Here is a 26690-nt window from a genome sequence, read left to right as displayed (position 1 = left end):
CTTTAACCTTTATTGTACCAACAAGAAATCCCGCAGAATTCAGATGTAACTTTGTCATCTCAAAAGATTCCTAGACAAAACCATCGCCTTCCAAGCAGCTAAGATGAACCCATGGCTAGCCCAAATGATACTCGAGGCCCCCACTTACCTCGGCTTCAGAAAATTACTCAAAACTTACCTATTCAGCAAACAAGACCCTTAACCGTCCCCCCCCCCTCCTGTAATAACACCTTGCCCTGCTCTTCTCCTTCATGATAGCTTCTCTCTTCTCTATCTTCTACCCTCTTCCATCATCATCTGTCAAGTTCGGTTAAATTTGTTGTAAATCTGATAAATTGTTGTAAATCTGCATGTCAACGCAGATCCTAATCTAATTGATGTGAACCGCCTAGAACTCGCTGGGTATGGCGGTATATAAGAATAAAATTATTATTATTATTATAAAAATACCTTTACCCATTCATTGTAGTCCTTTATCCATATAGAACTTTTCTGTTCTACTATTTATACTTTTCTGGCCTCTCTGCTACAGAGATCCCTACAACCTGCTCCCTTAGAGGTATTATTTGGGAAACTCACCTGTAGTGGTCCTCTGCCTAAGGGACACAAATGCTTTACATAAGAATAGTCTTACTGGGTCAGACCAATAGTCCATCAAGCCCAGTAGCCTGTTCTCATGGTGGCCAGTCCAGGTCACTAGTACCTGGCTTAAACCCAAGGAGTAGCAATATTCCATGCTACCGATACAGGGCAAGCAGTGGCTTCCCTCATGTCTTTCTCAATAACAGACTAAGGACTTTTCCTCCAGGAACTTGTCCAAACCTTTCTAAAAAACCAGCTACGCTATCCGCTCTTATCACATCCTCTGGCAATGCGTTTTCAGAGCTTATCCAAAAGGCTTGTATAGATGGCAAGAAATGTATTATGCAACAATGGATGTACTCTACCCCTCCTTTGTTTTGGCAGTGGAAAAGCTTAATGCATCAACTTTATCTTCCCAGGTCAAAAGATGCCTGTTTAATCTATAAAAGGAAGAAAAGGTTCTGGTCCATCTGGGCACCTTATATTATAGCCCTTTCCAACAGGGCTCGGAGCCTAATACTTAACCAAGTTAATTTGTAGTTTTCATACGTATATTAAGCCTTGTGCACCTATTGACACCTCATGAACTTTTGATTAGTGATGGATGATTGGGTTGGGTGGTTGGCAGGAAGGAGGGGAGAGGTCTGAATGGTGGTGGGGGGGGTTTATTAGCTTGGTTGTCTGTTAGTGATATGAATAGCATTATATTTCTTGAATATATACTTTATATGATCGCTGTATAGTTCTGCTCTTACATTCTTGCTTGGATGTATCCATTATACGATTCTTAATAAAAAGTTGAAACATAAAAGCTGCTTTATCTCCTTTTTAAACGTTAGTGCCAGTAGCCTGGTTCTATCCTGGTTAAGGTGGAGTCCATACTTTCGGAATAGGCTCTCCCTTTCCCAGAAGGAAGCCCAGTTCCTAACACATGTACATCCCTTCACCCTGCACTGTCGTCTCAACCACTCATTGAAACTTCGGAGCTCTGCCTGCCTCTTAGGTCCTGCACGTGGAACAAGGAGCATTTCTGAAAATGCTACCCTTGAGGATCTGGATTTCAGATTTCTATCTGAGCCTAAATTTAGCTTCCAGAATCTCCCTCCCTTGTTTTCCTATGTCATTAGTACCTAAATGTACCAAGACAGTTGGCCCCTCCCCAGCACTATCTAATATCTAAGTGACACATGAGGTCTGCCATCTTCTCACCAGGCAGGCAAATGACCAGGTGATCTCACGCCCACCAGCCACTCAGTTATCTACATGCCTAATGATTGAATCTCCCACTTTTCTAACTCCTCCCTTCTGGACTGAAGCTCTTGGAGATAGATCCTCAGTGCAAGAGGATATTGCATCTGCAACTCCTGGTGGGCAGGTCCTGTCTATAGGATCATTTTCTGCATCACTAGGGTGGTGGTCTTTTAGGAGACCTCCCTCCTCCAAGGCAGCACAGGGGCTGCCAGACTGGATGTGTAACTTCTCTACAACATCCCTGTAGTTCTCCTCTATGTATCTCTGTCTCCTTCAGCTCCTCCAAGTCTGCAACTCTAGCCTCAAGGGCCTCTGAGAGCCAGGAGCTCTTTGCAGCGAGCACACACACAGATTTCTCACCAACCGGAAGATAATCATACATGTGACACTCAATGCAAAAGTCTGGCTAGCTCTTTCTTGCTGCTGGACTATTGTCTGCATGTTATTGCTGAGCTACTTAATTAAATCCTATTAAGGTACTGGGTATGTTAGACAGGTATAGAGAGCCTTAAGATAATTTGTATTCTTTATTTAGTGTTTGAGTCTTAGCAAGTCATGAAATGTAATAAGAATTATGTAATAACCTGTTTACCTGTTGTTCTAATTGACTATTTAGGACTATAAGTAAAGGATATGAGCTAGGGGTGGGTAGGAGGGAATGTAGACTAAGCCAGACCCTGCCTTCCAAAGATCTCTCTAACAGAACGTTCAAGTTTAAAAACTATAGCAGGCTTTTACTCTATGGAAACTAGCTAAGTAAAGCTTGCTCTTTTAAGGTCTAAAACTATTTTTATATAAAGGAACATACAGTTTAACTTTTATCCCTCAAATTAGCAAAGCTCAGAGCAAAAACCAGAAAAATATCCTCTACTATCTGAAAGATATGTCCTTTCCTTTCCTCTCAGAGAGAAATATGTCCTCTCCTCTCAGAAAGTTTTTCTTACTTTTTTCTCAAATTTGGTTTAGAATTTTGTAGTGGCTGTGAGCGCTGAAGGTTGGTTTCATCTCTTCGACTTGAGCCTTCCTTCATTAAAGCTAGATGCCTCTGGATCCCATGAATTGCTGCTTGGGGATGAGCAGAAGGTGATGTTCATGCAACACATTCCTGCCAACACAAAGGTCATGCTGATCAACGATATTGGTGAGCACTCAGGGAGAAAGCTGGAGGTGGACCATGCATGCTACCATACTTAGAAACGTGTTCCATTTGCCCAGGTAGTACTGTGGAAAGGTGAACTCGCAGATCTTCTGACATTGATACCTGGGTCAATCTTTCTTTTCTATACTTTTGTGTAACCATTCAGGCTAAATTGGCAGTATTTCAGGTGGAGATGTTGTGCAACTGTTACTCTTAGTAATGTTTATTACATAGCCCATTAAAATATTAATCAAATTGTATAAAGGTAAGTATAGTGTATTTTGTGAAACTTAAACAGTAAGTACTAAATAAGAAAGGGAGGCCCCTCCCTCACTCTGAAGACATCAATCAGTGCTATTCTGAATGATAGCACTAGCAGGGCAAGAGCATCTGAAGCTAACCTTAGATTTAGAGTAGAGGATAGGGCTAGGATGGTGTGTGTGTGGAGAGGGGTGAAAGTGGGGAAGGATTGTTTAATCTTTTGAGTAGCATAGACGTTGGTCAGTGATGGGATAAGAGAGGACTTATGCTATTAGTAAGTGGGAAGGGTTATTTTCTTATCTGGGAATTATTATCCTTTGACATAGTGGAGGTGCTGGGAATGTGTGGTCATTTGCCAATGCTTTTTTTATTATTATTATTTTTATTGATAAAGCAGCCAGCATCAAAATAGGAAAACAGAAGTTACAGTGCAATAATAAGAAAAAACAAAGCAAACTGTCCCGGGAGGGCAACAGTATAACACAACCAAGGGAGAACAGAAATAAAAATACCAGCCATTGCCAGCAAATGCAGTGTGTATACAATGCAAAGCTGCAATAGCAATGCCGTTGGCAAACTAGGTATAACTCCCTCGTTGTGAGTACTTGGCTGAAGCCCCAAAATGGCACCCTCTGGGGAAACAAACCAGAGCTGCAACATACAACTGCCAACAATGCACACCAGACGAACCCCCCAGCTAAACCCCAATCAACCCCCCCCCATACACACCAATCAAACACACCCCAGGCATACCAGCTTGAGAGAGTAGAGAGACTGCCGTAAGCCCCCAAGGTCCAACAGAGCAGACTCATAATGGGGTATCTGAAATATCCGCCTCAGCTGCCATCCAGAGTGTTCTTCACAGGGAAACATGAATACGTTTATCGCTAGATAATGCGGAATGATGGGTATGTATCTCAAAGGAGGCAACCTCCTTCATCTTCTGTAACCACTGCGGAAAGGATGCAGGCGTCGAGTCCACCCAATACTGCAGTACTTGTTTTGTCAACAGTAACGCAGTGTATAGAAACTTCCTGTATGGGAAAGTAAAACCCCTTTGAAGGAGTTCCCTTTGATCCCCTAACAGCAACAGGCCATAATCCCTGGGCACCCGTTTCCCAACCAAGTCATCTAGAAAGGGGAGGACCTGGAGCCATACAGTCACATGAGGGCATTCCAAAAACATGTGGACCAGGGTACTTGCAGCCTTCTGGCAATGGGAACAAGTAACATCATCCCAAAGACCCATAGCTTTGCCCCAATCCCGTGAAATGTAAGCCTAGTGCAAGATTTTAAATTGCATTTCTCTACGGACTGTAGAACCAACTAAAAGAGAAATATTAGCAAAGAGGTCCAAAAATTGGGCACTGTTATAGTCAACTGCCAGATCCCTGGACCACAGGCTAGCCACCTTCTCCAGATACAGAGTCTTAGGAGCAAGCATAAGGACCCTATACCACGTAGCTAACTTGTTCATCTGCGAGGGTACCAGCACCAATTGTGCATCTAATATGCCCAGAGACCATTGCTCCCCCCACTGGCATACTAAAGAGGAATAATAATGTCTGGTCTGTAAATAGGCCCAAAACTGAGTAGCAGGGAGCTCCCTTCGGGACTGTAACTGAGCAAAGGTGGGGAAACCCCCCACCCCCACCCCCATCAGAGAGATGCCGCAAGCTGACACAGCCCCGAGACTCCCTCAGGTAGAACCCTGAGATACCCATCCCCGGTGTGAAGTCAGCCTTCCCCACCAAAGGAAGGAAAGGAGAGGCTCTGGGGGAATGCTGCTGTCTCCGTCTCTACCACCTCTACACCATACGCAGGGGGCGCAAAAATTGAACCCGATGACCAAGCCCCAAAGCAGTTTGCGGTGGCACGTGCAGTAAAGATAGGAAGGAATGGGGAGCACACCACGCAGTCATCCACCCAGGAGGCGAGAATTTGTTTCCTCCCATGACGCTCTCATGGATAAACCGCATCAGAGGCCACATTGTATAGACGAAGATCAGGGAAATTCAATCCACTCAGCCGTACACCTAGGGACAAGGTATGGAAACTGATCCGGGCCATCAGATAAAAGAAAGCAGGATATAGTTAAAGGCCCGTTCATCTTTGGTGGTAATCCATAGGGGAACAGTTTACAATGGATATAAAAGTTTAGGCAGTAAGACCATCTTAAACAAAGCTACCCATCCACAAAGAGAGAGCAGCAAGTCCTTCCATTTGATACAAAGAGTCCGGATGGTCTCGATGTGATTAAGGACATTATAGAGGTACATAAGGGTAGGTTGGATACTCAAATAGATCCCCAAATAGCGCATTGGTTTCCAGACACGGGGGATAGGCAGATCATCATGCAAATGCTCATACTTCTCAGATGCCAAGGGCAGCAGTTCTGATTTAGGACAGTTGACCCGAAGGCTCGATATTGTCCCAAAGGCCTGCACAATATTAAGGGCCAATGGCGGATGTAGGTGGGCATTTTCCAAGTACAGAAGAATGTTGTCCGTGAACAAATTGAGGCAGCTCTCCCGGTCTCCAATCCTGATGCCCAGAAGAACAGGATTCGACCTGATCTTAACTGCCAAAGGCTCGATAGCAAGAAGAAAAAGAAGTGAGGACAGCGGGCAACCCTGACGCATGCCCTGTTCCAAAGGAAAGGGAGAGCTAAGATGGCCATTTACCATGAGCAAGGACTGGGGAGAACAATATAGACTACGCACCCAGTCCAAAAAAGCGCCCCCCAGATCATAGCGCCCCATAATCTAGAAGAGATAGGACCAGGAGATGCTATCGAATGCTTTTTCCATATTGAGGCCCACTATAGACGTCCTACTGTCTCCCCCCCGGCGAGAGTAGATAGCCATCATCGCTCTACTCAGATTCATAGAGGCTTATCTACCAGGTACAAAGCCCACTTTGTCTTCATGGATAAGGAGGTGCAGAAATGCATTCAAGCGTGTCACGAGTAATGCCGCCAACAACTTGGCATCCTGGTTAAGGAGCGATATGGGCCTTTAAGAGCCCACCTGAGTTGGGTCCTTTCCCGGTTTAAGCAGTAAAATATGGGCCATATTGTAACATTCCAGACCTTTCTGGGAGTGCATAGTATTGTAAGCCGCACTCAGGGATGGTGGAATAATATCTGAAAGAATCTTATAGTATTTAGGCCCATAGCCTTGGGTGCCTGGGAATTTAGTAAGCTTAAGCCGTTTAATACCGGCTTCCACCTCCAAACACGTGATGGGGGCATTCAAAATCTGAATCTGATCCTGTATGAACTTAGGAAGCACGATGTTCTGAAAAAACATGTTGCGATCCCTCTCCGCATAAGGCCTGTGGGCATACAACTCTGTGTAATAAGTCACGAATTGTTAATCAATAGTAGCTTCTGTCGTATGCATGTGGCCTTGCTAGTCAGTGATAGCTGTAATCACTTGGCGCTTACGAGAGGCCATCAAGCCTTCCCCCCATCTATGGAGTCAATAGCGACAGAAATAGATATCCCATTCTGCCTGAGCTGTAAGAATAACGTCAACGCGTTGTCAAGAGTACTTGCAACCTAGATTTATCCGCAGTCATCAAGCTGCACTGGTGTCATCTGCGTAGCTGTTGCATCTTCCCGGACAATGCCTGTAACTCCACCTCCTGTTGCCATTTCTTACCTGCCACATATGCTATAATGAAGCTTCGAATTACCTTTTTTGATGCCTCCCAAAAGAGGCCCGGGTCAAGGTCAGGGGCATAATTATTGCCATAATACGCCATTCATTGGTCCCGCAGATACCGGTGGAAGGCAAGATCTTTGTCCAAATAACAGGGGAAATGCCAAATCTGTTCAGTAGAGTTGACCGTTATCTGGAGAGAGAGCAACATGGGAGAGAGGAACCTCGACAGGTAGGAAGGAGACAACAGAAAATAATCTAAGCGGGTGTAAAGATTGTGAGGATTAGAGAAAAAGGTATAAGTATGTTCTGTAGGGTGCAACAACCGCAAGATGTCTAAAAGCCCGAGGGTCAAAAAATTGATGCCTTTACCGCCGTGGTCCCGTGGGAAACACTTTGGGACAGCGCAGTCCAGAGTGGGATCAGCCATAATGTTAAAGTCCCCACCCAGAACCAGTTGGTAGTCTGGGTACTGCGTCAACCATGCCAGCATCACTGAAAAGAAGCTATGAGTGTAAATATTAGGGGCATATACGTTACAAAGCAACAGCTTATGTCCCCAGAACTCCCCAAGTACCAGTACATATCTACCCTCTTTATCTTGAATAACTTTATGCATGTGAAAGGACATCTGCCTGTGGATCAAAATGGCCACCCGGGCTGACGATTACTATAAGAGGAAAAATACACCTCTCCAACCCAGTCCCTTCTCAATTTCTCATGTATTGAGACACGTTTCTTGTAGGAAGGCAATATCAACATGCTCCTTGCGAAACCTTGTCATCACCTTCTTTCATTTGATAGGGGAGTGGATCCCGTCCACATTAAGTGTGTATAGTTTTAATTTAACCATACTCTACTGGCCTATCAATGTATAGAAGAGGAGAAAGCTGTCCCATATATAGTGGGAAAGGGACCCCCAGCCAGGTCCCCCCCATCCAGGAGACTAAACATTCCAAAAATCCCTGAGGACTACAGATCAATGCAGCAAGCAAGACTGTGGCCCACTCTCCCAAGCCGCCACACATACACCCCACATTCCCTCCCCCAGACAAACATCCCCATACACACGTCACCCGAAGCACACACTCCCACTCGCGCCCAACCTGATCACCCCCTGAAAACCCATCCACTATTCAGCCCCCGATCCACCCTTCAAACTGAAACTCAACTAGAAACCCCCCAAGCAAAAAGAAGTACATGCATGATATCCAAGCTTGTCAGAAAACAAGGATGCCATCTCTCAGGCCTGCAAGAGAAACAGATAGAGAGTAAGGCCCCCAAAGTGCGCTGGTCAATTCCACCCAAAAAATAATACACAGGATGCCAGGTGGCCTGGCCACCACCCAGGCGTTTAACAGGGAAGATACCTAAGCCTGGCACGAATGTCTGCACCACCCAGCAAAAAAGATTGCCATATGCAAGGTCTGTGCTATACCGGGTAACAAATGGGCTAGGCTCCATCACAGGTGCACCTCCATGTCTTCAGCACAGCAAAAACCAAACTAAAGGCAATCAGGTAGCACAGGTTGCAGGTTCTGCTGGGCCACCCCGCTAGGGCGCAGGCAATTTGGCCTAGAAAGAACGCAGGTCCGCTGGGGTGTCCAGAGTAACTGTCCCGTTGTTGTGATGAATGTGGACTTTAGCGGGATATTGAAGGGCGAATTTGATCCCTCTGGAATACAGCTGAGTACAGTATGGGATCAGGGCTCTGCGGCGGTTGGAAAGCTGGCCTGAAAAATCCTGGAAAAGCAATACCAAGGTATAAGTCTGTCTGTAGGCTTCCATGATTTTCGCCTTAGTAGCATAGTTGAGGAAACGGGCTATCACCGGCCATGGGCAGGCATCTGCCGCACATAGAACCCCGATACGGTTGGTCCTCTCCATGTGTACCTGGCCCAAAGATGTCGCCAGCCCCAGGGTCCGCAGCAGCCAGGTCTCCACCAGATCACCCAGCTCCGCATCCTTCACTGTCTCCGGTAGCCCAATGATGCGGAGGTTGTTTTGGCAGCCGCAATTTTTGGCATCCTCTGCTCTCTCCGCCAAAGTTTTTTTACTTGCGTTTCTATCGCAGCAATGCGCTGCTCTGTCGTCTCCGCCCGGTCTTCTTGTGCCAAGATCTTCTCTTCTGCCTGCTGAATGCGTGCTGTGTGGCCGGCGATACTGTCCTTTACTTCCTCGAGCACGGCATGGAGTTTAGATAACTTTTCATTCAGCAGGGTAGACAGATGGCGGACAGAGACGTGCATGTTGTCTGTGTGCTGAAGCGTGCTGCTAGGCGCTGGGCTGGAAGCCGCCATGGTGGAGGTCTGGACAGGCTTTTCCTTTCCAGGCCGTGTCGTTCTTATGGGCATAATTGCCTGGCTGCCGCTATCAAATCTCTGGGAAGCCCCTCAGAAGAAAGCAGGTATAAATTGGGAGATGGTGGTGCCTCAATATTGTGTTAGTGTAGCTGACAAGCTCTATGTAGGGGGTTTTGTCGAGGAGGAAAGCCGGAGCTCGAGCAAGAGGCATCCGATCAAAGCACTGTCATCACATGACCCCCGGTCATTTGTCAATGCTGCTAACTATAAGGGCAGTATTTTGTTGTTTTCAGTATTGTTTCAGATGGGAAATTACACAGAATAAAATAATGAACAGAGTTTGTTATTTTTAGAATGGCAGCACCTCCATGGAAATTAATGTTACCATTCTAAAGTTTTTAGCTATTTTATAATATGATTCAGGCCATTGAGAACTTTACACTTCTCCTGAATTTTGATTGTGCTGTTACTGTTTTTTCTTGAACTGAAAGCTGTGAAACTTGTGTAATGTGGGTCATCTGACCTTTCTTTGAGGTCTTAAAAGCAATGTTGGGAGGATCAGTCTGAATGTTTCTTAATCATTGGGACTTAACATACCCCTTTCTCTCATTTTTTGTAGATGGGGATGGGCAGTGTGAGCTAGTGCTGGGTTACACAGACCGTGTGGTACGAGCATTTCGCTGGGAAGATTCATCTGAGAACTCTGAGCATATATCTGGACAGTTGGTGCTGCTGAAGAAATGGCTTTTGGAGGGGCAGGTAAGGAGTGCATTGGCAGTAAACTGATTCTCTAAGTAGAAAAGCTAGTGAAACCTCAGAAAACCCAAAATCTCTGTCAAATTTTTTTTTTTTTTAATTGAGCAAATATGTTTTCATATATGGACTATAGTAATACTAACGATTCCCCAAACATGTAATATTCTGTAATAATCAAGGTAATCAGAGAATAGGGTTCCCACAATGGATTGTGTATATCCATCCGCTATAATAAAACCCTTACTGGACATGTGCAGTTCAAACGCTTTGATTTCTGTGCCTCCGTGTCAGACATGCGCAGTAGAAGGAGCCGGCGGTGGTTTCCCCATCGCCCTCTGTGCATGCAGAGGCACCTTAACCACGGAGGCGATGACTACAACGGCGACTTACTCCCGCCCTCACTCCATCTAACACAGGTCCCCCAGGTATTAATCTGCGGCTCGCGGTCAAAGTTATTTTTGAGTTCAAAGCCACCGTGGTGTCTCCTCTCATAAGCTGCACCTGTGTTGGAAGCCTCTCTGAACTAAAAAATAACTTCAGCAAGGGAGCCGGCCAGAAACGACGAAGAGAAATGCTGCTACTCTGCTTCATAGGGAAGGTGGGGGGAATGCTGCTGCTGTACAGGGAAGGAGGGGAATGCTGCTGCTGCTGCTGCTGCTGCTGCACAGGGAAGTGGGAGGGAATGCTGCTGCTGCTGCACAGGGAAGTGGGAGGGAATGCTGCTGCACAGGGAAGTGGGAGGGTATGCTGCTGCTGCTGCACATAGAAGTGGGGGGGAATGCTGCTGCTGCACAGGGAAGGGGGGTAATGCTGCTGCTACACAGGGAAGTAAGGGGGGGATGCTGCTGCTGCACAGGGAAGTGGAGGGGGAGAGGGAAAAGGGGGCCAGGGAGCAATCTTGATTTGCTTGGGGGGGGGAGACAGAAGGGGGCACGCGCATGATAATGAAAGGCAGACACACAGAAAGAGTGGGCAGTGAAAGAGACAGAAAGAAAGAAAGACAGGCAGGGGCCCAGAAAGAAAGACAGCAGATAAAGGAGGCCAGGGAGAGAGACAGACAGAAAGAAAGAAAGATAGACAGGGGGTTAGAGAGACAGACAGAAAGAAAGACAGCAGACAAAGGGGGCCAGGGAGAGAGACAGACAGAAAGAAAAACAGACAGTGGGAGGGAGAGAGATAGAAAGATAGCGGGAGGGAGAGAGACAGAAAGAAAGGAAGAATGAGACAGGGGCAGGGAGACACAGAAAGAAAGAAAGACAGACAGACATATATTCTAGCACCCGTTAATGTAACGGGCTTAAACACTAGTATATAATATTTCCTGAAGTTATCAATCTATGTTCACTTGACACACTAAGTAGGGCTTCCAATTTTAGCCTTTTAACTCTCCCTGATGGGGAAAAAAAGATGTTTGGTGAATAAAAACTGGAAAAACACCACCTCCCCATCTCATCTTGTATCCTGTGGTTTTGTGCTATTTCTGCTCTAATGTAATCTATGACAATTCAGGAAGTTTCTTTGCCTCATTTTAAAGAGTTGTATGGACTATGTTTAGGACAGGATTGGAAATGGACTCAGGAATTATGTAGCTTATGGCCAATTGTACAAAGCTACAATAGCAATGCTGCCATGGTAAATGCACAGAAGCCCATTTCAATTCCTATGGACTTCAGTGCATTTTCCATGGCAGCATCACTATTATTATTATTACTGCAGCTTTGTAAAAGGGGACCTTGGGGTTTACGCTTGACTCTTATTTATCATTGAAAACTCACATTGAGTTAATTGCATGTGCTGCAATTTTTTAAATTTTACATAGTAACATAGTAAATGACGGCAGATAAAGACCTGAATGGACCATCGAGTCTGCCAAACCTGATTCAATTTAAATTTTTTCTTCTTAGCTGTTTCTGGGCAAGAATCCAAAGCTCTACCCGTTACTGTGCTTGGGTTCCAAATTTGCATCTTTTGTGTAAATTGTATTTATCAAAAAGGGATTTTGGATCAGCTTTGGGAAGACTTTTTTTTTCAAATCAAGTTTGGACTACAGACAAACCTCGGTTTGCGAGTGTTTTGCAAGACGAGCAAAACATTCTCACAAAACGTGTCTCGCAAACCGAGTGTTGACTCGATTTGCGAGCACCCCCCGATAACCGGCATCGCTCCCCCCCGCTCGCAAAGGGCCCCCTCCCGCTCAAATCGGCACCCCCCTCGCGAGAACAGGAACCCCCCGCCCGCCCAACTTTAACTCACCCCCCCTTTGGCACCAGCACGCAGCCCACAAGTGCCGGTGCCGCTTGAAGATCTTCTTCCCAGTCTCTGCCGGCTTTGAGCATGCATCTGCGCATGCTCAAGCCCTTCTAATTCTCCCTCTCGCCGAGAATTAGAAGGGCTTGAGCATGCGCAGATGCATGCTCAAAGCCGGCAGAGACTGGGAAGAAGAAGATCTTCAAGCGGCACCGGCACTTGTGGGCTGCGTGCCGGTGCCAAAGGGGGGGTGAGTTAAAGTTGGTCGGGCGGGGGGTTCCTGTTCTCGTGGGGGGGGGCCTTTGCGAGCGGGAGGGAGAGGTTCTCGTGCCGGTGCCAGACGGGGGGGGGGGGTGAGTTAAAGTTGGTCGGGTTGGGGGTGCCTGTTCTTACGGGGGGTGCCGGATCACGCGGGGGGGGGGACGGACTTTGCGAGCGGGGGGGAGCAGCGCCCTGGCCTCGGGGGGGGGGTGGGGGGGTGGGAACGTATCAAAGCGAGTTTCCATTATTTCCTATGGGGAAACTCGCTTTGATAAACAAGCATTTTGGATTACGAGCATGCTCCTGGAACGGATTATGCTCGTAATCCAAGGTACCACTGTATTAGATTTTTTTTTGTGGGCTTGCTGATCTCATCTATTAAAGCTTTAGAGCTTTGCAGTTAGTATAGAATGCTCTGGCAGGTTTGATTTTGGAATATTTTGGAACATACTTTATTTCTACATATATACTGTATAAGAACTTCATTGGTTACCTATTATAAAGGGTAATATTTAAGAATCTGGTGTTAATATTTAGGATTGCTTGTAGGCTTGCCCCAAGATATGTGCAGGAGATGGTAGAATATTGTGTACCTGTGCATTCATTTAAAGCCAGAGGATTTTCAGTTAATGAGAGTTCCTTTGGTGAGAGAAGCAAGACTAGTTTCTACTTGGGCTAGAGCTTATTCTGTGATAGACCCCTCCCTAAGGAGAAAAACGCATAAGGTAAAAGGAGAGGGTGGGGGGAAGTGAGAGAAGAGATTTTTAGGTGGTAGATTTTTAGATAGGGTTGGGTTTTGACTTTACTTTTTTTATATTTTTATGTAATGTTTTATGAATATATGTGGGGTGTTTTTGTTTTTTTTTTTATTTTGGTAAAAATTAGCCACAGCTCAGTTTATTGAACCATACACATAAAACATATCTTAACTTCATTAACATTATTAACATCATATAAAGAGCTCCTCCCGAGCTACCAAATGAATTAGTTTTATTTCCTCGACCCAGCCACCACAGCAAGAGTCAGAGGGGTAGCGTGTCCCTGATGCCCCTTTTCTGGGTCACCTGACCCACCGGGCACGGCTCCCCGTCATCTCAACACTCATCCCCTGATGAGCCCCATGACCCAGTAGCTCTGGAGATCCGCCCCCGAGCTACCAACATATGCCCCCAAGCAACGGGCGGGCGGGTGGGAAAAGCCGTCCTTGAAGACCTCAGAAGGAGCTGAGTCCTTCGCGGTCCCAGCTTTATGACCTCGCCCCCGCGCCCTTCCACCAATCTTTTTAAATTTCCTCAACTGACAGGCCCCCACCCAATCCTTCCCCACTTACTTCCCCCCCCCCCCACCGCCTCTAACCCCAGCCAAGGGTGACACGAGGGCTCTACCAGCCCCGTGTTATATTCCGCCCATCGACACGGGGGTCTCGGGCTCCCATTTACCGTGGCTTTGTAAGAGGAGCCCTAAGTGTGTTACTCAGATGTTTCATTGATGAAACTTGCCACTGTTGACCAATCAAATGAAGTGAGTTTTTAAAATATATCCTTGAAGTGTTGTAAAATTAATATTAGTATAAATTTTTAATGTTTAATACCCAGTCTGAACAAACAAGTCGAGGCAGATTACAAAATTAGTAGTATGTATAAGCTACAAATCTTTTGGTGGCCATCAAAGCTTTGTCATATTCACACTGCGGCCCTTTACATGACAAAGTTTGGAGACCACTGCATTAGGCCATTCACATAACATAGACAAGATACTACGTATATGTGAGTCTAACACCAATGGAACACCTAATAAGCATGATTAGAACATTGAAATAACATATTGTAAATTGATGTTATCGATGGTCATAAAAATACAATGGGATGAACAGTGGAGATGTCCAAACGAGTGGTAAGCTTGTGCGTTTCACAGAGCTCTTTTATTCATTTCAAAAGCACAATGAGTCATGGACATCTCCATTGTTCATTCTGTTGTGTTTGACTTATGAGGTGACTCCTGTTCTGCATCCTAAAAATACAATGAAATATCTTTTTTCTTTCTTTTTTTTTTTTTTTAATTTGAAATATTTTATTAGAATTTTGAAAAGTACAAACAGCAAAATTGGATATCTGCACACACACCAATGCAATATACACCACCATAACATAAGAAGTGTCCCCCTCAACAAGTACAAAATGCAACTGTAAACAGAAAAATGGATATCCTCTCCAAGCTGCACTCCATACCTTCCACCCATATGCACCAGTCTGAAACACGCCACAATTGACAACCCCCTGTTGTTCCTTCAGGAAGTCATCTATCCAAAAACAGTCCCCCCCCTACTTTCCCCTCCCCCCACAGTAAACTTAAATCAAAGAGTCCACATGCCACCGCTGAAGGTCACCCTGAATCTGCTGAATAATATGAGCATAATTCAAAGTATACAACTGAGGAAGGTTGCTTGAAATACATATTCCCAAATACTTAATTGCCCCCAATGCCCACCAGAATGGAAACATCTTAGATAATCGAGTAACATCTTCCGCAGTCAGTGACTCCCAACAACTCAGATTTTTCCTTATTAACAGTAAACCCAGACACTGCACCATACTCCGTAAAAAGTTCCATCAAGATAGGGAGGGAAATCTCCGGATCGTGCACATACAAGAGCACATCATCAGCAAATAATGTAATGCGATATTCCTGATCTCCAACCCAAACCCCTCGCAGATGTAAATGCTCCCTAATATGAACAGCCAGGGGCTCCATCGAAAGAGCGAACAAAAGGGAGGATAGAGGACAACCCTGGTGGGTGCCCCATGCAATAGGAAAAAATTCCATATATCCCCCATTAACACGAATAGTGGCCCAGGGGGCCTGATAGAATTCCTGTACCCAGGCAAAAAAGGAAGCACCCAACCCCATCCTCTCCATCACCTGCCATAAAAATTCCCATCCAATTTGATCAAAAGCCTTTTCAGCATCTATGGTTAGGAGAGCAACCTTATCCAGGGTCCGCTGTGCCACTGGATGAAGCCCGACTGATCCATATGCACTAATTTGGGCAAGATCCTCCCCAAACGGAGAGATAAGACATTCGCCAAAATTTTTGCATCGGTGTTTAAAAGTGAAATTGGGCGATACGCTCCACACCCTGTAGGATCCCTCCCAGGTTTAAGCAGCACCGAAATACCTGCCTCTCCCATGGACAGAGGTAAAGGAAAACTCGCACATACTCCATTAGCAACCCGAACCAGCAGGGGGGCCAATACATCACGATACCGTTTGTAAAAAGAGTTATAGTACCTATCCAGACCCGGCTTTCAAGCTAGTAATAACCCCCACGACCTCCGCCAAGGTAATGGGCTCATTGAGATATTCCATGTCTGAGTCCTTCAACCGAGGGAGAGTCACCTTATTCAGATAGGCAGTAATGGACTCGGAATGTACCCCGTCTACGTTCCCATACAATTTGGTATAAAAGGAAAGAAACATTTTCCTAATGGACCCATCAGTGCAATGTTCAACCCCCCCACCCCCGTATCTTTTATACGCATAATGGTCGCCCTAGCTTGCCGCAATTTAATAAACCAGGCCAACCGTGAACCGACCTTGTTGTTGTTATATTCATATATGGACAGGCAAAGTCTCAGTCTGTAAAAATCTATTTCTTCCATCTGTAAAACGGAAAGCTCTGCACCTACAGGAGCACCTTCAGGAACTGCTCATACACCAAAGGGTCCTGATGCCTCTGATACGAATTACCCAGACTCAATAAGCGCTCTCTAAGGGATAAAGCACGTTGCCCTCTCAATCGTTTAAGGCGAGCCCCGCACTTAATAAAGACTCCTTGAATAACCACTTTGAGAGCATCCCACAAAATGGAATCACTAACTGTAGCACTATCATTATACTGTAGATACTGCTCAATAGCCTCCCCCACCTCCTGCAGCACTTCGGCATTCTTTAGTAATGACTCATTGAGCCTCCAGAAATTGCGGGAGCCCCTGGCATCCCAATAACCCGCACATTCCACCCAAACTGGTGCGTGGTCAGAAACTTGTATGGGGCCTATCTCTGCCGTCCGAATCCCTCCCCACTGATTGCGATGAGTCCAAAGTCCATCGATTCGGGCATAGGAGCGATGAGCATGGGAATAATGGGTATAAGTCCATTGTGATGGGTGCAGCAGATGCCAGCAGTCGACCAAGCCCAGGGAGGCCATCAATGCAAGCAAGGCCCAACGATGGGCTCGAGAAGGTACCCGAGTTCACCCCCTGGGAATGATCCAACTACACATCTGGAGTAACATTAAAATCCCCCCTAAGTATACTGATCCCATCACAAAACTCACCAAATCATCTTTGAGAGAGTTATAGAATGCTGCTTGACCTCATTTGGCCCATAAATGTTAATGACAGTAATAGAGCGTCCCTGCAAAGTACCCTGAAGTGCCAGACACCTCCCTAAGGGATCCCAATACACCTACTGCACCACCAAGCCTAATCCCTTACGAACAAGAATTGCTAGCCCTCCCACCTTTTTAGAAGCCTTCCCACTTTAATGTGTCCAGACTTGCTCAAAAGAAGGCGATTGTAAAACTCCCCACATCCCTTGGCCTCAGGTGAGTCTCCTGAAGCAAATAAATATCCCACTGCATTCTGACCAGCTAATGATATACTATGCTCTGTTTACCTGGACTATTCATCCCATTAACATTCCAAGACCCAATAGAAAGAAGTTTACCATCCCTCCCACCCTGACAATCCCCCTCCCACCTCCCCCCCTACAGAGTGCTGATCCCCACTTGTCAGGATCAGCCAGTCAATAGAAAGTGAAAGCCTCCTTAGGTGACTACCCCAAACTCCCCGCTTCCCCAAACTCTATAACATAAAAAGAAGAAATATGTAGCAACTCCACCTTCACCAAGGATCCCCCAACAGAAAACACCCCTCCAAGTCCCAAAACTCAGCACATCCCCCGCCCTCAACCCACCAGTGTAACAGGAAAGGGGAAAAAGGCATGACCCCCAACTCCATCCAATACTGGAAAAAATAGTAAAAACCCCAGAACTCAAAACAAAGTACCATCCAGTGGCCAAACACCATCCAGCCGGTGCAAGTAGGAAACAAGCAAACATCTTAAACTCCCAAGACATATACAAAGTATAGAAACCAGAGTCATCACACTGCCCAGCGATACTCTGGCCCACAACTGTCCCAGCAAGCTCAACAGAGATACACTGCAAAAGCCTCAGGTAGCAGTTTTGGCGGTTCTCTTTCCCGATCTCAACACTGTGGTCCATGTCCCACGCTGCTCAGAAGTAGCCGCCGCTCCAAAATAGGCACTGATTCGGGAAGATTCACACAGCCCAGCTCACGCATTGCTGACCATACTTCTGCCACTGTACTCACACGATTAGATCTCCTGTTGACAGTCCGCCAAACACCAAAGGGGAAAAGCCAGCGATATTTATATCCACCAGTGCACAAGGCCTGAGTAACTTCTTTAAAGGGCTTGTGTTTCTACAGCGTAAACCATGCCAGGTCCTGAAACACTTCCACAGCCAAATCCTTCCAGCGAAAACTGGGCGGCCGCCTGCAGAACATGCTCCTTCAGGGCATAATCACTAAAAGAGGCTATAATATCTTTGGTTCCCTGACCTGTAGCGGGTCCCAGGCTACGATGTGCACACTGTAGCTTGATCTCATCGGGCACTGCCACTCCATCAGGGAACCAAAGATATTATAGTAAGCAAAGCTCCCGCACCACCAGCCTGCAGTCACGATAAGCCTCCCCCTCCGGAATGCCTTTAAATCTCAAGTTGCAGCGGTGAGATCTGTTCTCGAGATCCTCCATCTGTGCTTGCAAGTCCTGCAACTCCATAGAGATGCGATCAGCAAATTCTTTGAGTCCCAACGCTGAGGTGGATAACACCTCCACGTGGTCTTCAGACGCGGAAACTCGAGCCCCAAGTTCGCCCACATCCGAGCGAAGCTCTGCTAAAGCTATCTTAACATCAATACGCATTCCCACCATCTCCTCCTTCAACTCTCTAAACCACATCTGCATGGTTTTTTGAGCCTCCCTCACCGATCTCCAACTGGTGCGCCGAGATTCCTTCGTCCTCCGACTCCAATTGAGTCGAGGGTCCCGCAGCCATCTTTGTTTTCTCCAGAGCACCACCCAGCACGTCGATCACTGATTTCTCCCCTCCTTCGCCAAAGTATTTATAGTCATCATGCCATTGTATCGAGCGATGGTGCGTCCACATCTGGAATACTGCGTTCAGTATTGGTCGCCGCACCTCAAGAAGGACATGGCGGTACTTGAGAGTCCAAAGGAGAGCAACAAAAATGGTAAAAGGGCTGGAACACTGCTCATACGCCGAGAGGCTGGATAGGCTGGGGCTCTTCTCTCTGGAGAAAAGGAGACTCAGGGGAGATATGATAGAGACCTTCAAGATCATGAGGGGCATAGAGAGGGTGGATAGGGACAGATTCTTCAGACTGAAGGGGACAGCAAATACGAGGGGGCATTCTGAGAAACTGAAGGGAGACAGGTTCAAAACAAATGCAAGGAAGTTTTTTTTCACCCAAAGGGTCGTGGACACTTGGAATGCGCTACCGGAGGAAGTGATCAGGCAGAGTACGGTACAGGGATTCAAGCAGGGATTGGATGGATTCCTGAGGGATAGAGGGATCGTGGGGTACTGAGTAAACCAACCTGGTCGTGCATGTGCAAGACCGGAGGGCTAGGACTTCGATAGGAGGGCAGAACTTAAATGGGAAACCAAGGTGGCAGGGGAGCCCCTTCTGATGATTCAGACAGGCCTTGACCTGTTTTTGGCCACCGCGGGAGCGGACTGCTGGGCAGGATGGATCTGTGATCTGACCCGGCAGAGGCACTGCTTATGTTCTTATGTTCTCCAACTTTTTCCGAGTCGCCATTACCAGGCCAACATAGAATCTCTCAAATGGCTGGAATGGCTCTGCACTGGAAGCTTTGATCCCCACTATTCACTGCAGCCCCGTCGGAGCTCACGGTTTAGGCAGCCATTCACCGGGATGACGTCACTTCCGACCCCATGTTTGTTTTTTTTAACCTGCTGAGAGAGAGAGTTAAATAGAAGTAGGTCTCTGCTGAAGTTACCTCTAGGGCAGTATTCTTTAGGTAGATTTCAAAACAGAAGTATGCAAGTATTTCATTTTGAAAATTTGTCAGTACTTGTCAGTACTTGCCAAATTAATGTAGGCATACTATTTGTGCATGCTTTCAATTACAAAATTGCCCCCAAAATGATCAGAGAAAGGCGTGCATGCATGCATACATCCTGCAGCAAGATGGATTCTTGTACAATCCCACTTTATTCTGGGACCAGTGGGTTATTTCCCTTTACCTGCCAGGACTTTGTAGGAAGCCTCAGAATTTCAGAGACTTCAACCCCTCCCCCCTCATTTCTCATCACTTTGCCAATGCCTCAGTACATCAGTCTTCCTTCCTATAAGCCAGGCTGTAGGAGTAAGGTTACCAGATGTCTGGGTTTTCCCAAACATGTCCTTTTGGAGGCATCTGGGCGGTTTTCCAATTTGCCCTCATTTGTCCAAGTTTTCAACATTTAGAGAGCATGGCTGCAGCGGTGGAGGGCGGCAGTGATGAAGAGCGGCTGTGTCTGTGGTGGGAGGCAACCCACTGATCGGGGGACCCTGGAGAATGTGCAGGCAACGCTACAGTGAAACGCAAGCAAGGCTCAGGGAATAAACCTGGTAAATCCAACAAACTGTCACCAACTGGAGCACAGGGCTTTCCCTGGATTTTGTTCATATAATCGGAAATGTATTTTTTTTAATTTTTTTTTTTTTTTAAAGTCTCTGCCTATCCCTCTTCCGCTGGCTTCTGTGCTGGGCACAAGGACCCCTTTGACTGTTGTCCAGGTCTTTTCTCTTACCTCCCCTAGGGGTTGCCGGCAGGTACACAGGTAGTGCCTGGAGTTGCACCAGATTCGCTTTCTATACCTCTGCTGTTGCAGGAAGGTGCTGCAGTTGTGACAAATATGGCAGTTCTCCAGGATCCTGATCACTGTGGAGCCCCTGATTTGGGGGAAGATCCCACTGCGCAGATTTTTCAAGCACGCGCTTATTTTGGATTTGATCTCTGAATCTCTCCAAGCATTAAAGTGCACTTCTGTCCCCAGTGTGGATTTTGTCCTAAAGCATCTGTTTGATTTGGCAGCCACTGGTGTTCAGGTGGCATCGGCCTCTTCATGACTTGGGCAGGCCATTTAAAGCCGCAGCATGATCCTGACACTGTGATGCTTCGTGACTTGGATTATATGGCTTGTGCCTTGCATGACAGTTTGGAAGTCTTTATTAAGCTTTCTGCCTATTCTTTTTTGGCTCGCAAAATGCTCTGGATCTAGCAGTGGTCTGGCGATTCTTGTAAAGCGATCTTCATCCAGTTGCCCCTTAAGGGACAGCTGCTGTTCGGCCAGGGTCTGGATCTTGGTATCTACTTATGGCCCGTGTGCAGGATCGCAGGCTTAAGTCACTGCCTCTGAATAGATCCCACCCTTCTAGGGGTTCAGGGCATTCTAATTTTCATCCCTTTAGGCGCTCTCGTCCATACTTGGGTCTGTCCACGGGACAGCAGTCCTCTTCATCTGCCAGACCATGCTTTGGTGTATCCTGATGCTAGCAATCCATGGCAAGTTAACCGTCAGCTCCAGCAAAGAAACAGTTCTGATGCCAGGCCGGTGTCTCTTCCCCCATCCCCCGAATAGGGGAGTGGTTGTGTCAGCCTTTCTGGCAAAATGACAAGCAATTACCTCCAACCACTGGGTCTTGGAGGTTCTCAGGGATGGCTACAAGCTAGAGTTTCTCTGTCCTCTGACAGAGTATTTTCTGAATTTTCCTGCGGACTGCCCTGAGAAGGTGCTTCAGGTGCAGGCCACTGTCCTCAGGCTTCTGGATATTGCGGCCATAGAACTCGTTCCAGAGCAAGACTCGGGCTCTGGGAGATAGTCTATATACTTCATCGTTCCAAGAAAGGATCTGATGATTGGAGACCGATTCTGGACCTCAAGATGGTTAAGGCAGCGCTAAAAGTGCATCGCTTCCACATGGAGACGGTGTGCTCAGTGATAGCATCTGGCACAGGGAGTGTTTCTAGCCTCCCTAGATCTCCCCTAGATCTGACAGTTGTATCTCCACATTCCCATTTTCCTGGATCACTAGAAGTATCTTGGGGCAACACTTTCAGTTTGTGGTGATGCCCTTTGGATTGGCGACAAAGTGATGGTGGTAGTGGCAGTCCATCTTCACACCCTGGGTGTCCTATTTTACCCGTATCTGGATAACTGGTTCATCAGCGCTCCCTCGCTGTCCGAGGGGGCGTCAGGCAGTTCAACAGGTGGTGCAGTTGCTGATGCGCCTGGGCTGGGTGATCAACTTCAGGAAGAGTTACCTCGAACTGACACAGGATTTGGAATACCTGGGAGTTTGGTTTCACACGAGACAGAACAAATTGTTCCTGCCTGTCTCCCATCAGGAGAAACTTCGACAGGTTGTCGGGGACTTTCTAGCCACTCTGGTTCTGAAGGCATGCTAGTACCTGCAGGTTCTGGGGACCATGGTGGCAATGATCGATGTGATCTCTTGGGCCAGAGCCCATCTGCATCTGCTGCAGAATGCTCTGCTTTCATGCTGGAATCCCCAGCGGGACCCATTACATGCACCCCTGCCTGCACCCCTGCCCTGAACGACTGTGGAGTGGAACAGCCTTGCATAGTGGTTGCGACTCCTTTGGATCTCAGAGTGATGTATATGACCGTCCCTGATCAGGGCCAGTGGGCGCCTTCAGCGCTAGTGGTCATTCAATTGCCTGGAACTTCAGGCGATTCAGCTGGCGGCTCTTTGCTTCAGGAGTCATCTCAGTCATTGAGTCGTTGTCTTCACGGACAATGCCACGGGAGTGACTTACGTCAACCGGCAGGGGGGCATGAGGAACCCCTCTGAGCGTGGAGGCTCAGCTTTGTTCCTGTAATGGATAAAAGCAGAGCACTGTCCCTGGTCAGGAGAGCTGACCAGATTAAAAGTAAGGATATAGAAATGGCTGACAGTGAGGTAGAGCAGGAAGGGTATGAGCCTAGGAATATCCAGCAGAGTGTGCCATACCAGAATAGATACATCAGAAAGCCTGTTAGGTCCTGCAAGGTATTCACATTTTCAGTCTAGGAGAAACCAGAGTTATTTCCCTAGGGATTTCCAGCCCAACCCCCCTGTTCCTAGGAGAGAGGGGTGGGGCTATGACACATGTAAAAGCAGAGCTCTGAATCACAGAGGGACGACCGGAGAAGGCAGGGATGGAGGCACAGAGGACAGAGAAACAGAAAGGCACGAGCAGCAGAGCAAGCAGGAGTGTCTCTCCTCGGCCCCACAGCAGTGAGGACGTGGATATGGCAGAGGACTTTCCTAGCTTGAGCCCAGCTACTGAGAACCTGGCAAGAGCTTAGGCAGTGGACACAACTGAATTGCTTCTAGATGCCAACTGTAACCCAGAGGGAATGGAGGTTAGTCCATAAGATGAAGGGAAGCAAGGAAACTGTCTCATCTAGCTGCGTTTGTGTGCAGGCTCTCTGTAACCAGAGAACAGGTGTCACTGATTAGGGAGAGAAAGCGAAGTTACTTACCTGTAATGGGAGTTCTCCGTGGACAGCAGGATAAATCAGCCACACTTTGGTGATGTCATCTACGTTCTCCCAATTCTGAATTGCTCTTCCAGGGCTCAGGTGAGGCTTTTGGGAGCCTCATATGAGCATGTGCAGGTAGCCCTATATATACCTCTGCTGGCCCTCACCAATCCAGTGATTCCCTTAGCTTGAGTCATATTGCAGCGTCACCCATAGGGGAGGAGGGAGGGTCTGTGTGGCTGACTTATTCTGCTGTCCATGGAGAACTCCCGTTACAGGTAAGTAACTTTGCTTTCTCCATGGACAAGCAGTCTAAGTCAGTCACACTTTGATGACTCTCCAGCTGCGGGGTGCAAAGGTTGTAAAAGGATAGGGCCCCCTGCGTGGATGATCCCCTCTGCGTCCCCGTTAACTTGCTGAGGTAGGGTGAGGCTGTACAAATATCTTGGTGAGGGATAGAGACAGAAACCCCAAATTACTGAGACCAGTCAGAGGTTATGCGTTGCAACTGTTAGAAACTTTATTCTGTTGGTCCTTAGAACTGGACCGACCCTCTTTTTAAATCTACCAACATGGTAGAGCATATATATCAGTAGCAGATAGCGAACATATCACCAACATGGTGATTAACAAGTTGTTTTTTGTTTTGTAAGACTGTGCAAATTGTGCCAACAGGGCAGAATATAAACTGTCTAACAATCTCTTCTATCTGATTCAGACTAATAGTCCTGTTCAGCTAGTCCAGGTATTGGTGCCATTCGTAGTATGTTGAGACCAAAGTCATTGGAGGACTGCAGCAGGTGATCCAGGTAATAGTGTCTGGTGAAGGTGTGTGGGGTAGACCATGTAGCTGCTCTGCAAATGTCCTGAAGTGGCATGTTGCTGAGGTTTGCCAATGTTGCGGCCATGGCTCTAAGCTGGTGTGCTGTGGTCTTTCCCTCGAGGGACACTCCTTCTTGCTCATAGCATGAGGCAATGCAGTTTGAGATCCAATTGGATATAGTGTGTTTCCCCACTGGTGTACCTGGCTTGTAGGGGTCAAGGGAGACGAATAGTTGTACTGCTTTTTGCCAGGGTTGTGTTCGTTGAATGTATAGGCAAAGGGCACGGGTGCAGTCCAAGGTTTGTAGGAGTTGTTTCGGGCTGTTGGTATGTGGTCCCGGACAGAAGGAAAGGAGCACTATCAATTGGTTTATGTGAAAAGGTAGGAACTTTGGGTGAGTTCTCAGCACTGTGTGATCATGAAGGATCTGTGTGTATGGTGGGTATGTCACCAGGGCCTGAAGCTCGCTGATGCGTCTTGCTGATGTGATGGCAATGAGAAAAGCTACTTTCCAGGTGAAAAATTTGATTGGCACCTCCTCCAATGGCTCGAAGGGGTGCGCTGTTAACCTGCGGAGGATGATGGCCAGGTCACACGCTGGCGGTGGGCGGCGTACTGGGGGGTGCAGGTTTGTAAGCCTTTTCATGAACTTGGACACTAGTGGGTGTGTGGCTAGGGTTCTGTCCTCAATGCGGTTGTGGAAAGCTGATATAGCACTCAAGTGGACCCTTATGGAGGATGTTCTGAGGCCTGTCGTGGATAGGTTAAGTAAGTATTGGAGTACTGCTGGGACCTGGCAGGTGAATGGGTCTTCTCCTTTTGAGTCACACCATATGTGGAATCTTTTCCACTTGAGCCTGTATGATTTTCTAGTTGACGGACGTCTGGCTGCTAGTAGTACCTCAGTCACCCCATGCCTTTCAACATCCATCCTGTCAGTGCTAGTGTTTTCAATCTGGGATGTAGAGTTTGTCCCTGGTCATGGGTGATGAGGTCCGGTCGCAGTGGTCGGCTGATTGGCGGCCATGCCGCCAGCCGATGTAGGAAGGAGAACCACACTTGTCTTGGCCAGCAGGGTGCAATGAATATAACTGTGGCTGCCTCTTGCCTGATCTTCTGGAGCACTCTGGATGAATGGTATGGGGGGAAAGGGGTAGAGCAGGTGTTTCCCCCCAATGTATGGAGAAAGCGTCCCTGGTTTGGCTGTATTGTGCCGGTCTTTTGGAGCAGATTGAGGGCACTTCCTGTTGTCCTCTGCTGCGAAGAGGTCCCTTGTTGGGAGGCCCCACTTGTGGAAGAGATCCTGGGCTACCTCTGGGTGGAGGGACCATTTGTGGGGGTCCAGCTTTCTGCTGAGGCTGTCCACCAGGGCGTTGTTCTGGCCCGGGAGGTAGGTGGCCTGGATGAGAGTATTGGTTGATAAAGCAAATGTCCAGATTTTGTGGGCCTCCCTGCAGAGGGTGAGTGAGCCCATGCCTCCCTGCTTGTTGATATAGAACATTGCCACCTGGTTGTCTGTCTGGATCAGTAAGGTCTTGTTGGAGATCCAGGGGGGCAAAGGCTTGCAGGGCATTCCCAATTGCCCCGAGTTCCAGCAGGTTGATGTGGTGTTTGGCCTTGGATGGGGACCAGGGGCCCTTGGTTCTCAGATGGAGGAGGTGGGCTCCCCACCCCTGCTTTGAGGCATCTTTGGTGAGTGTCAGTTGGTGTTGTTGTGGCTGCTGGAAAGGCTTGCCCTTGAGCAAATTCCGCTGTTGTGTCCACCACTTGAGGTTGTGGCAGATTTTCTGGTCCATTGTGACTCTGTGAGACAGAGGCTGTGTGTGTTGGCTCCAATTTTTCAGAGGAACCACAGCCTCCAGTCCTATCCATTCGTTGGTAGCATCGGCTGCTTCACTCTCCGAGGCGAAGTCTCCTCGATCTTTGAGATCTGCTTCCAAGCATCGTTCTCATCAACGATCGAGGCTTTCATCGAGGCATACTTCCAGACATAGTTATTCTTCTAAAGAACGTCCTTCTTCAACCAAGCCATGATCTACTCCTACTTCTACGAGACCGCCGACTCCTCAATCGAGGTCTCCCCTTCCAAACCTCGAGGATGCAGCGGTTTCGATTGCTTTATCCAAGTCTCCTTATTCTTTTGATGCCTTTTTTTCCGGCCGAAGCCTCATCTTTGACTCAGGCTGCCTCGACAACCTCGAGTCCTTTTCGAGGCAAAGCATTGGCAGATCAGCTATCTTTTTCATCCTTTCTTCGTCAGATGGCTATTGACTTGGATCTTCAATTGGATACTGACTCCAAATACTCTAAGGAGTATTTTGAGGTTATGCATCTTCCTCAACCTCCAGAAGAGTCACTTAAGCTTCCTCTTCATAAGCTTTTTGTCTCAGACATTTGGCAGATGCCTGGAGACTCCTTATACCATTCCAGCTGTTCAAGGCAAATTGGACTCTAGGTATAAAACTGTTCACCGCAAAGGCTTCAATAACTCACAGTTATCTCACCAGTCCCTGCTTGTGGAGTCATCTTTAAAGAGGTCCCATCCATCCAAGGTTTATGCCACCGTTCTTCCTGGAAGGGAAGGGAAAACTATGGACAAATTCGGACGTCGCATCTATCAAAATGCCATGATGTCCTCTAAAGTTCTTAATTATAATTTTCATTTTGCCACCTATTTTGAGTTCCTCATTACTCTTGCCTAAATTTTTTAGTTATTTGGATACTCAAAAACATT

General features: G+C 47.2%; 1 protein-coding gene across 10 annotated transcripts in view; it reads left to right on the top strand.

Annotated features, from left to right (window-relative positions):
- Window positions 1-26690, top strand: part of ITFG2 (integrin alpha FG-GAP repeat containing 2) — a 131024-nt gene that overhangs the window by 17511 nt on the left and 86823 nt on the right. For all 10 annotated transcript variants that reach the window (XM_033951952.1, XM_033951949.1, XM_033951945.1 and 7 more), the window contains 2 exons: window positions 2800-2974; window positions 9820-9959. In XM_033951952.1, coding sequence (XP_033807843.1) covers window positions 2800-2974; window positions 9820-9959 — 315 coding nt within the window. The remainder of the gene's footprint in view (window positions 1-2799; window positions 2975-9819; window positions 9960-26690) is intronic.

This window comes from Geotrypetes seraphini, chromosome 7, assembly GCF_902459505.1.
Source record: "Geotrypetes seraphini chromosome 7, aGeoSer1.1, whole genome shotgun sequence".
NCBI lineage: Eukaryota > Metazoa > Chordata > Amphibia > Gymnophiona > Dermophiidae > Geotrypetes > Geotrypetes seraphini.
Note: the sequence above shows the minus strand (reverse complement) of the source record. Positions and strands in the feature narration are given on the sequence as shown.